This window comes from Ceratina calcarata, unplaced genomic scaffold (genome assembly GCF_001652005.2).
Source record: "Ceratina calcarata isolate Rehan_Ccalc_2016 unplaced genomic scaffold, ASM165200v1 scaffold35.2, whole genome shotgun sequence".
NCBI lineage: Eukaryota > Metazoa > Arthropoda > Insecta > Hymenoptera > Apidae > Ceratina > Ceratina calcarata.
Genome location: NW_017157934.1, coordinates 191,805 through 204,181, shown reverse-complemented (window position 1 = coordinate 204,181; position 12,377 = coordinate 191,805). Strand labels below are relative to the sequence as shown.

The 12,377-nt window shown below is 39.5% G+C and overlaps 2 protein-coding genes across 2 annotated transcripts; both read left to right on the top strand.

Annotated features, from left to right (window-relative positions):
- Positions 1 to 809: 809 nt before the first annotated feature.
- Positions 810 to 9,034, top strand: dcma (syntaxin-like domain-containing protein decima). The gene is made up of 5 exons (XM_018025008.2): positions 810 to 1,968; positions 2,566 to 2,732; positions 5,599 to 5,735; positions 5,900 to 6,076; positions 8,003 to 9,034. The coding sequence occupies exons 1-5, from the start codon at positions 1,843 to 1,845 to the stop codon at positions 8,179 to 8,181; spliced, it is 786 nt and encodes a 261-aa protein (XP_017880497.1). The 5' UTR covers positions 810 to 1,842; the 3' UTR covers positions 8,182 to 9,034.
- A 791-nt stretch (positions 9,035 to 9,825) lies between these two features.
- Fib (rRNA 2'-O-methyltransferase fibrillarin) lies at positions 9,826 to 12,243 on the top strand. The gene is made up of 5 exons (XM_018025011.2): positions 9,826 to 9,966; positions 10,575 to 10,927; positions 11,003 to 11,176; positions 11,427 to 11,672; positions 11,746 to 12,243. The coding sequence occupies exons 1-5, from the start codon at positions 9,954 to 9,956 to the stop codon at positions 11,914 to 11,916; spliced, it is 957 nt and encodes a 318-aa protein (XP_017880500.1). The 5' UTR covers positions 9,826 to 9,953; the 3' UTR covers positions 11,917 to 12,243.
- The last annotated feature ends 134 nt before the right edge of the window (positions 12,244 to 12,377 follow it).

Sequence of the window (12,377 nt, the reverse complement as noted above, 5' to 3'; positions counted from 1 at the left end):
TTCGCCGAATCTATAGTTAGGTATCGCTGTTAACGTAAAACTCATTCCGCCGGCTCACGAACTTCCGTGTTTATTTCCGGTGTCTCTCTGTTGTAGAGTGCCAACCGTGGCATGCAAAAATCCTTCCGCTAATGACACGAATTCTCTCCGTAATTACTTCCTGCACAGAACACGATCTTGAGCGAGTAACCGGCCGCTCGTTTTAATTTAAAATTCATTTAGAGACAGAGAAAACGCGTTTCAGACATTAACAGTAGAATAATGAAGGTTCTCGGATCGACAAATTTATATGACTTTCTTTCATACTCTTTCAATAAATAAAAATCCGTGAAGATTGAATCGCTACTACTATCCTTCCAGTCGTATCCCACGACTTTGTTCGTGCACAAGAGATAAGATATTAGTCTTTTCTTTGACCGAGGACTTCGTCTTTATAAAAGCACGCTCCTTGGTTTCCTTTCTTCCTATACAAAAAGATATGCGGTGATCTCTCGCATCACGCTATTATTTTCTGCCGCGCATCCTGTCTATTTTTCCCCGGCACTGAAAGACGGACGCGTACCTAACTTGGAAAGATACATGGGACCTTGTTCGTTATCGAGGTCAGAGAACGAACAGGAGCGTTCCCTCAAGTATTCCGAAATTTGGTACAGGAATGATTAAAGTCTAGCGTGTGCATACGGGACGTGTGCCTGTGTGCACGTAGATGCAGAACAGTAGTAAACTGACAGACCGAGTCAGACATGCGCTCTTAAAGAGGGAATCGTAGCAGTGAAAGAGCTCGAGAGCAAAACCCACGTTTCAGTTTGTCGCGTGTGCTGGCACGGCGCGCATATCGTTTCGCGTTCCGTGATCGTGATAATCGACGATGCGAGATGTGTCGATCGTATCGGGGAGGAGAAACGCGTGCCACACGAACGTCGTCGTTTTATTCGACGGGAACGCGTGAGACGCGTTACGTTTCATGTGAATTTTCACAGAAAAAAACATGAGGGTAACGAGAGCTACGTTTAACGCGAGTAACGATACCGGTAGGAATTCCAAAAAATACGCCGAAACTATCGTCGTGACTAAATTCATATTGAGGATATTGCGGTCGATTCATTAACGCGTTATGCCTCGTCGTCACCGACGTCGCAAGCAATAACGAGTAGGAACGTCTGACTTGGTTTGGTTTTTGTCTGAAAATCGTTCGATCAATCGATACCGGCTACGTTGCGTTCGTGTTATGGTGGAGTGTGCTCGATCTGAGACAGTTCTCGATCATTTCCGGGATTACGAGACAAAGGGAACCACAATTGCCGCCAAATACGAGAGGCCTTGTCATCCGCGTCGCACACTCAGTTGTTCGCAGCTCATACAGCTGCAACCCAATAACATGGATCATGTAAACACCATCTACTCGGTATTCTCGAACTGACAGCAAGAAGACCTTTGACGGAGGTCTTTGACAAACCTCTTATCAGACACCATAGTGTTCGTGTTATCAATAGAAGATGTATATCCGAGCGTTTCGTTGTTTCATATTTTGCTAAAAATCGAATTGAGACACTCGGTTGAAAGAAATAGAGTCGATGAAGAATTCGATCATTCGGGTAGGCGAATGAAAACGTGAATTGTTGTTAATATTCGTAGTAGCAACATCGGTGAACGTGCTTGTCCCTAGCGGTGAATTAGAAATGTACACGGTATTGGTGTAATGATATTAGTGTTTACATGATGTGAATTCAGTATGACTGGATTAGCAAATCGGAGCTCATAGTATTCGGAAACTTCGGCTAGTTACATTGTCGATTGCCCTGTGCCAATTGGCAATTAAACAGTATTCCTTAAAGTGAAATAATGACGGAGTCGCCAATACCCTCGGCCAGCAATACTCAGGCTCACAGTCACGCTCCGAGTCACTCGCAAGCTCAAACTCAACATCCAGACGATAGGACCGAGAAGTCAGAAAAGGCTGTGCTTCTGGTAATCTTAATATTACCCTCTTTATTTCACATCCACTGTCTACCTATCATTGTAGTAAATTATCTACACACAGTCTAACACTTTCGTGGAACAGAACGCGAGGAAAAACGACCATACGTGTAACCGTTTATGGTAGTGTCTCGGCATAAATTATAATAAATTATAACGAAACAGTCCTCTATTTTGTGATTCTTTTAATCTCTGTGACTGTGAACGAATGAGAGAGCGTATATATATATTTTCTTTTTGGAAATATAAAATTTGACGTCGCTATAGTAGCTCCAACTGTCAGAGCTTACCATCTACACTTATTCGCAGTTGTTGCACTCGCCGTAGCAATTGCAGAAAAACTAAAACTGGGAATAGAGAGACAATTTACAGCGAGATAATGCAATAAAAGATTTCACTTCGTTAACAGGCAAATAATCGCCAATCACGAAACAACGTATTGCTCGCTTTATAATCCCAAGGGGCTTAACCCGACAGCGTATGAACACCGGGGCACGTTGCGCCCATCCTGATCAGATACAGTCCCGCTTCCGACTATAAACAGCCGGACAAAGAAGATTAATTGCACGTTTCGATTTTGTTTCGTAGCAAATTCAGGAAATCAACGGTCAAGTCGCGCAATACCGCGATTTGCTGATAAACATTGGCCAACCACGAGACTGCCCGGAACTCCGAGAGAAAATCCGGAAACTGCGACGAAATTGCTTAGAGGCGTGTAAAAGCACGACCCAGCTCGTTTTGCCGCAAGTGCGAAGGTGCGGTAAGCTTTTTTGAAAGTTCTCTTCTTTTACAACGATTAACCAATGCCCTTGATACGCCGCCGTTTCGAATCGTACGAATATCCTGAACAATTAAGCTCGATAATTGATAGAAAGAGAGGAAAGAGAATTCAGGAATTGGAAGATATATCTTGGGACGGAGCAAGAAAAGGGGGAGACCAAGGGAGTGATTAACTAGTTTACGTCTATCGCTACAAACGGGCTAAGCGAAGCCATCAAACAGAGCCAACTCGAATTGCTTCCGGTTAATGAGATTTTAATTACCACGATAAACAGATTTCTATGATAGAAACCGACCGGAAACGTCCGCGCGTGCTGCTAGTTTCTGTTTTTGAAGCGAGACTGTTACAGATTTCGCAAGACGGAACGTGAAAACACACATCGTCGCGACGTAAGCCATCGGCCTCCATCCTATTCTGGTGAATCATTTTTGTATCGGCGTTCCACTAACTATGATGAAACTCTCTCAAGACCAAGCTATTAATCATTCTTCCAAAAACAAATTATTCGCTATTATTATATCACTCTGATCTTGTCCCACTTAAAATCAGAGTTCTCCCAATACACAGAAAGGCATAATTATACAATTCTTTGGAGAATATTATCGCACTAGTCGTTCGTTTGGCGCATGTTATGAAAAAATGTACTGCCGTGCGCTAGGATCAGATAAAAGAAAGGGTAAAATAATAGGATCACGGGGGTCCGTATTACTTTGAAGTGTGCGGGCAAAGAATGTTATCGATTTCACAAAATTGCTTTCCTAAGGAAACTGTGACCAATGGCGATCTGGTATACAAAGATTCTCTGAAAGACGCCTTTAGAAATTTTCTTTCACGATGTTGTCGGTTCTAATGAGAAACTAAATATATCACGAGTTCCTTTCTTTTATACCGCTTTATCGAATGTACTTTGTTAACTTGTGAGGGAACAAATAAAGCCTGTGAGGTCGAATCGTTCAATTTGCTCAATGAATTTCGTGAAATTTCTAACGGCTGGACAAAAAAATTTATACCTCAATTTCTTCGGTGAAAACTCGATTTATTGCTGGACTGCTTGTTAATTAAATGGAACCATCGATCCGGTATCCGTATTCAATTATTTTCTCTTCCCCTAACAGAGGCGGCTCCCCTTACGTCCACTTGTTAGATTAACGGATGTATCATGTATTCGTTCATTACATATTGCACGTATGTAATTGGTTAATTATGACGCGGTGCCGCACGTACAATGTACACAAGGCTCGCTGGATTCGTGTAACACGCAGCGGTGTATTATTTCCCTGTTTTAAACAGACGTCACACTAATCGCGATTTAAGCGTCGCTTAAATAATCGTTTCGTGCAAATCAAATACGAGAAATTACAACTGTGACTATACGTATAGAGAAGGGAATGGCAAACGATTCAAGAATTTGAATAAAACAGCATCTACTCAGATGATGAGACTAGAGAACATCCCGCGTTTGATTTACCATGCAAACAGCTTCCTCAATACTTATGCAAGTTATAATATCGTGCCACGTATCTTGCGAAATTACTCGAGTTCCATGTCGACCACGCGACGCAACATAACGGCACGTAAACGCTTTTTTATTTTTATCGCTTTGCGAAGAATCACTAGACGTGTATACATAACATTCTGTAGCAGTTTACTCGTGTGTGCGAAGCAATAGCGATTAGTCATTCCAATTTACAGAATCCATAAATTACAGTCTCTTTTTTAAATTGATCATCGAGAAATATATTTATTATTATCCGGGTTTAAGATTCGATTGAACGATTTATTAATTTTTCAAAAAGATAAAAAATTGAAATAAGAAGGGTCGAAATCCGTTTGGAAACTGGGCTTACTGATTTAAAACTTTCAGATATGAACAAGTTTCTTGGTAATCGTTACTGGCAGATCGCTACCTGGAAATTAAACGATAAGTAGCAACCGTGCGAGACTGAAGCGTATAAGCTGACTGACATTAAAAGGAATGAAACTTATGTTTGCCTTCTTTACACGATACTTAAATGTCTGACTAATTAAAATCATAAAAACTGATTCTGACCTGAAAAAACAAAAAATATTGGGCATCGCAAATAATTCGCAAAAGGACATTATATTTCCGTATTATTTTTAATCTTAAAAGACATCCAGGTCTTTCTTAACTCATCATGTATTACCTTATATATTTGACCGAATTAATCTAATAACGTTATAATAAAATAACAGAATAATTCTATAAATACAATCGAGCAATCGACAGCTTAATAATTTTATTGAAAAATGGCTAGTTCGAACTTTATATTTCATACAGTCTGTTAAATGAATTCATTATTGACACTTATACCTCGATGTGATTCATTGCAATTTGGATACGATATGCAAGCAAACCATGGTTAAACGAAAGAAATATCGCGGCTGTCAAATCGGTGCAGAACGGTTGCGTTACAACGCGAAACGGCGTTTATCATCTATCGGGTTAACATTGCTTTCATACCAGAATACCGTCCAGTATTTCACATTTAAATTGACGGAACTAACGTAGACTTTAATTTTAGTATATGAACTCGCTTTGTTTCGAACGAAATTGCATGCGGGACCAAGTTTTTGTTCCAAGCTTTGTTATATATCATCGGCTGTCTTGTTTCAAGTTTCGTAAGTTATTAATATCCATGTTTGGCAAGTAATTAACTAGGCAAACTGTAGTATAGGATACGAAGTTATTGGCCACGAAGTGATTTAACGTCGCAGCGAACAAAAAGTAGTTGGAGGAGGTAAAGCGGCGAAATGTCTAACGAGAAAACTTGGCGGTAAGGGAAAAAAATGATAAGTTAGCGAATGATTTTTGCTTTCAGAACTACGGATATCGGGATTCCTATAGACTGTCCGAATTTGATGCTTCTCTTTTACATCGCTCAACTATTCCTACGCGAGCTCTGCAAAACTAAAAACCTCATTCGCGTCGTACCGATGGACATGACGGGATACTTCGGTAACTTTACTATGATTCGACCTATTTCTTGTTTATATTCAAGACTCCTGATGAATAAGTAAAATAAACTCGATAGAAATAATAGATCCTCGAACCTCGAGAAATTCTCTTATGAAATCAGTTTGTAATAGAAATGAGCGTAGACATTTTTCGTCTCGTTTCAGAGGCACGAACCGGTCCATCCAACTTCGGCAACGTGATCTCGCAGATAGTCCTGTGCAAACAGATCACACCAGACTTCTATGAGGAAGAGCTGCACAGCATCCAAAAGGACTCCGAGGAAATTCGAGGTTTGATCGATGAACTGCAAGAGTTTATGCCCCAGTCCGATGGCGATATAGGTAGGCGCCATCGTATCTTCTCTTCATCATTCTGTCAGACTTTTATCTCACAATAGCTAGTCTCTTCTTCTCTGGCGCTCGATCTATTTTTCCATGGTCAAATATTTATAGACGAATAATATTAAAAACGGTACCATTGTTTATCATAGAACGACCAAGCTGGCGAATTCTTTTAGAAAGATAAAAGGTGTTATTTTGTTATCCGCGAGGCGTTAGTAGAGAATCGAATCTTATACAATCCGCGTTTGGTTTGCAACGAAACACGAATTTGTCACACCGTTTAATTCGATTCTACTCGCTCTCGCGGACGTTCGATCGTTCTGTATGCAAGCATTTTATTTTCTAACACCTTTGCTCCTTTCTTACTTCACTCGTTCTTCTCCCTGTTCTGGTGTTCCCGGTCGACTTCTCCATTCAACTGTCTTCAATCGGGTTACTCCAGAGCTAGAGGCCAAGGTCTGGATTTCAAAGAAGAACACAATTCTCACCCTCGCTTTCTGTCTCTCTTTCTCTATCTGTATCTCTGTGTATGTGTCTCCACAGCTAAATCTTACTTTGTCGCCCCCTTCGCTTCCCATTGATCTCAAGGAACAAACGTACTGCCTTCCGACGGGATAAAGCTCGCTATAGCGTTATCTGTGCGAACGTTACCGGTTCACTTCTCAGCTTGGATAGTACACGGCGACCTTAATTATCTGTCGATATAATGAGCGTATTCGGATGTGTGCATGGTTTGGTGTGGGTGCACGAAAATTATCCCGTACCACGAACTTCGATCCACTCTAAGTATCAATTCGAAACTTCGCCTGCTTATCAAGGGAATAGCTGAGACTCACCGGGACCAGTAAAGGTGCGGTTTGAGAAATCTGACATTGAACAGGAACCGGGTCAAAGTCGAAATGCGGATTTCCGCACGTTAGAAACAGCGGATACGTGTTCGAAGGAAATCGCATGAAGTTTACGGAAGGAACGAGCGTACGGAAGCAAGCGGATTCGTAGATGAAATTTTCGAGAAAGGGCAGGTCGAGTGGCGGTGTGCACCCGGCGTGTCGAGAGAATTCGTTGAGGAAACAGCGCGAAACGACGACTAGCAGGGAACGAGCCGAGAGGAAGAAGCGAAGCGCGAATAAAAAGGAACGCACGGTTTATTCCCTCGTGTCAGCTTGTGAGCGACGGACTTGAACGAGGATCTACCGAACGAACGAGATACGTGAGATATCGTTATAAAAATAGGGAAATATATATTTTTCCTACCATCGAGATTTTGGTAAGCTTCGGTCACAGACTGGGCAGGTATACACGGAAAAGACGAGACTCGGAGAGACAAATATGCATATAACCGTCGAAGCGCGAGGGTGTTAGGACATAGTTAACATTTAACCAGAGATTCGGGTCAAGGGTACATGGAAATTGCGTTCCCTTCGTTTTTCACGGGAACGAGAATTCACTGGCCGCGGGAAAGTGTGGAATTATCAGGGGTAGAGAGAGAGAGAGAGAGAGAGAAATATGCCGACCACGAGCCGATAAAGTGATTTGACCCAGGATCGGCGCAATAATCGTGCCGTGCAAGGTCGTGCAAATTTTTCCATTCGACGACCACGTTGACAGGCTTGCTCACATCGATATGCACACCTTCATCCACCATATATTTTCTGTCTGCGAAATTAATACCTTAAGGTGAACGATTCGAATGAGAATTATTCCTAAGTCGTCTCTTTTAATAAAAAATGGTTTGTAACATTTCGAAGAAGTATCAATATTTGCTCGCGGCATCGGTTCGAAGTACTTTGAAGATAAGCATTTACGAAATTAGAAGTACATGTATTTTTTTAAAACAATGTATACATTCATATATATGTATATACATATTTCATATACATATTTGTATAGTATGTATATTTAAAACTTTGATAACTTTCTTTACAGAAAAGTACGCAGCTCTGCAAAGCGCTGGAACTAGAGGCAACCGTACCAATGGTAAACGGGTGCATCGATGGAACCAAAGCCATGATAGACCCAACAGGCCTATTAGACAATCGTCCTACTTTCGCGGAGCTTTGAATCTTTTCTGCTGCGCCGCGAGAGCCAACTTAAACAACGTTTAATCGAATCGACTACGAACTTTCCGCCGCTCCACTACTCATTTCATTCCGAAGAATTTTAATTTATTTTTCTCTATTCACCGCAAAAACGTCTTAGAAGATATTATTAAAATTAGAATTAGGAAGGGACGACGTACGTTGGCATACATGTTACAATTAGTCTGTAAAAAACTGACAGTGAGGCTTTAGTTAGTTCGTAAGTGTAAACGTTGGATCTCTAAGTATGTACTTGTTGTAGATACATACATGTATTCGGTAAGCATATCTCGTTAATGGAGTTTCGTTTTATGGAATTGTTTAGAAGTCTGACTTGAATTTACGGTGTAGGTCTGTTTAAAATGTTCATATCGACGTTGCGGTTACGCACAAGGATAAAGATAGATCGATTCCTCTATGAATATATCACGTCTTTTCCAGTTTCCCAATATGCACCTCGCAACAGTGGCACTAGTACAACAATCACTTACAGGAGCGAGGTTGCCATTCGGTTAAACACGATTCGAGGTACGTATTGTGCCGAACGGGTTTAAATTTTTCGCCGATCGTACAGTGTATTACCACGTTGGAAAGTAGAGAAATTCAATGCCGATTGAATTAGATGTAAACTATTATAATAGTGGACCAACATGAACTACGTATCGTTCATATATAATAAAAGTAATGCGACAAAAATACGATAGGTAATTTTAATACACTTTTGTGAAAAAATTGTATCTGTTTAAATTGTGCCATCGCTATAGCAAATTAGCGATGCGGTTCTATACAAGGTTTATTTTAATGTCAAGTATATTATTATAAAAATGTCGAGAAGAAAAAAATATATACGTGTGAAATACATATGTACATTTAGTTTAGATATACGTGTTCCATTGATTATTGACCTGTGTATACAGAAATGTACACGTAGGGATAAGATTCTTTCAAATTTTTTGACCACGCATTGATAACATGCCACTCCAGTTAGTTATCCCAATAGAAGTCCTGTCCTCACGACAGACGATATTGCAAACTCTGACATCAAAATGGGCTGTACTTCCGAAAAGCTCCGTTCTTTGAATTGGCTGAAACTTTGAAAATGGGTTCTTTTTTGATAAAAATCATGATTGCGAGAAGGATTTTTGGCGACTCGAAAAAAAAATTTTACCATTTACGTGTCATTGCCTATGTTACCGACGTAGTCACAACGGCGCGAAGTCCCTACCACCGAGGAGTCCCTACCATGGTCGCGTCGTCCCCACTTTCCGGCCAAGGGAAAAAATATCTCAACGCTGGTTCAAACCACGCGCGCGGTTAGGTTCTCCTTAAAGCTAAGACATAACAGCATTCTAGACTGGGACCACGCTATGGGCGGAGAAATCCGCAAATCTTACATCAGGACCTTTAGTTTCACTTTTCTTCACCGCGCGCGCTGCGATCAAAATTCCACAAATCTTACATCAATGCGCGTCCCTTGATTTTTCTAGCATACGAAAGAAGAAGAAATTTGAAGAAATTGTTAAGAGAGGAAGGGTGAAAAAATTATTAAGGTGTGATGTAATCACAAGAGTTCAAAAAATAATTCTTTAAATACGTTTACCATCTACTTATTATTTATTTATTAAAATTTGACGCAGTTGTGATAATAATCGATTGTATATTCGATATATCGTTTTAAACCGGAAGACGTTCGGGTTAAGCCGCCGCTTCCGTAAAGGTTTAGCATCCATAATACACGTGTATGGAGACCAGGGAGTTGGTATAAATTAAAGAAAATTTAGATACTTAAGTACAGAAAAATGGGAAAACCAGGTAAGAAAATAATTCTTATACTGTAGTTATATTATCAGTATTTGGACAATAAAGAATTTTAGTACCTATTACAAATTTAATTTAAATAGGCTTGAATCGTCTTAGTAATTATTTACTTTAAATTGATAGGATATAGCAACATTCGCGGCACAAAATGTATAAATTTATTTATCAACTATTAATTAATAATTTTTCACTCGAATATATATATCATTCTGTTAAGTATATCGAGATATTTGTGTTTATACTTCTACTTTAACCTATACTCGCGTGCCGTAAAATTATTTTTACGCTTTAAAATAATAAATATGTTGAAACAATTACAAGAGACATGTGTAAAAGATATTTTTCAGCAGGCTATAGACTAGAGCATTCGTTTATAACGGAACAGCGAGCATGCTCTAACATATATAGGTTTCGTGAACTGAATAGTCATTACAAACGAATGTTGTAATACATATCTTAATATAACTACTGTTTGGTTCGTAAAAGCTGTACATATTAGAGAAAGCTTGCTGTTTTGTTACAAGTAAATGCTGTGTCCAGATTTAATCTAATGTAGGTTTTATATTTGTAGTGCTTATGTTATAAAATTTATTTTATTACAGGATTTTCGCCAGGCGGAGGCGGTGGGTTTAGAGGAGGTAGAGATGGTGGCAGAGGTGGTGGTAGAGGTGGTGGCAGAGGTGGTGGATTTAGAGGAGGTAGAGGTGGAGGCGGAGGAGGTGGTAGAGGTGGAGGTGCACGAGGAGGAGGCACTCCAAGAGGCCGTGGCGGACGAGGAGGAGGTGGAGGAGGAAGAGGTCGTGGAGGAGGTGGTTTCAAAGGCGGCAAAACAGTTGTTATCGAGCCACATCGTCACGAAGGAGTTTTTATAGCTAGAGGAAAGGAGGATGCATTAGTTACCTTAAATTTAGTACCAGGTTCAGAAGTGTATGGTGAGAAGAGGATAAGTGTGGAGGTAGAGTAACTGAGTCAATATCATATATGAATCAATGTTGTGCAATCTGCTACATCCATGAAATAATTATTACAGGGAGAGAATGGAGAGAAAGTTGAATACAGGGTGTGGAATCCTTTTAGATCGAAATTGGCTGCAGCCATACTTGGAGGTATCGATCAAATTCACATGCCTCCAGGAAGTAAAGTTTTATACTTAGGTGCCGCATCTGGAACTACAGTATCGCACGTTGCAGATGTTGTTGGCCCAGTAGGTTTATCTATATATATATATACACATTTTTTTAATTATTCACGATATGAACATGCATACATTAGAGCCAATTTGGTGTATCATTGCTAATTTGGTGTCGACGTAATGCTAGAGAAATCAAATGCACGCTCTACCATTAAGTAAAATATATTTTACTTTTGACTAAACGTGCGTACAGTACTATTTACTTATTCTTAATTGTTAGCGACTTTGTTATATTTGATTATATGTACGATGTATCTTTTAGGAGGGATTAGTATATGCTGTAGAGTTTTCTCACAGATCTGGTAGAGATCTTATAAATGTTGCTAAGAAACGGACGAATATTATTCCTATAATCGAAGATGCAAGGCATCCTCACAAGTATAGAATGCTTGTTGGCATGGTGGATACAGTATTTGCTGATGTTGCGCAGCCTGACCAAGCCAGAATAGTATCTTTAAATGCCCAATATTTCTTGAAAAATGGTGGTCACTTTGTCATCTCTATTAAGGTAAATATAATAACCAGAAGAATATAATGAAAGTTTTGTATGCTATTGGGATAATACACTGTCTTCTTTACAGGCAAGTTGTATAGACTCTACAGCACAACCTGAAGCAGTATTTGCCTCGGAAGTGAAGAAATTAATTGCCGACAAATTGAAACCGCAGGAGCAAATCACGTTAGAGCCATACGAAAGAGATCACGCTGTCGTAGTCGGAACCTATAGGCCGCCACCTAAAAAAGCTACCTAAGATTATCTTCATGTATATAAGTTTCGTTTAACTATTAAGCTCAACTCATAATTGACCCTGATTCTTACGATGTATGCAATACGTTTTAATTGTGTATGAGAGGAATGAAACCAGCTTTGTAATATAATGTAAAGTAGGCAATTATCGACAGATGGATAATTTGAACGTTTTCTATAAAGTGCATTATTGTGCCTGTACAGTTTACATGAGAGACGTACATACACGTACGATTGTGTGACACTGTAATGCAAATTTTATATTTTAAATATCACATGTGATCATTTCACGTATACTTTCATACAAATAAAAGATATTTCATAAAGTGTACAGCGTGTTTAATTGTTTATAATAAAGAAAGTCAAATCCTATTTCATTTTCTATTAATTACAGAATCGTAAAGAAAATATGATCCGTACATTTTTAACCCTAAAATATTTTATTTCATACAGTACAAAATAATT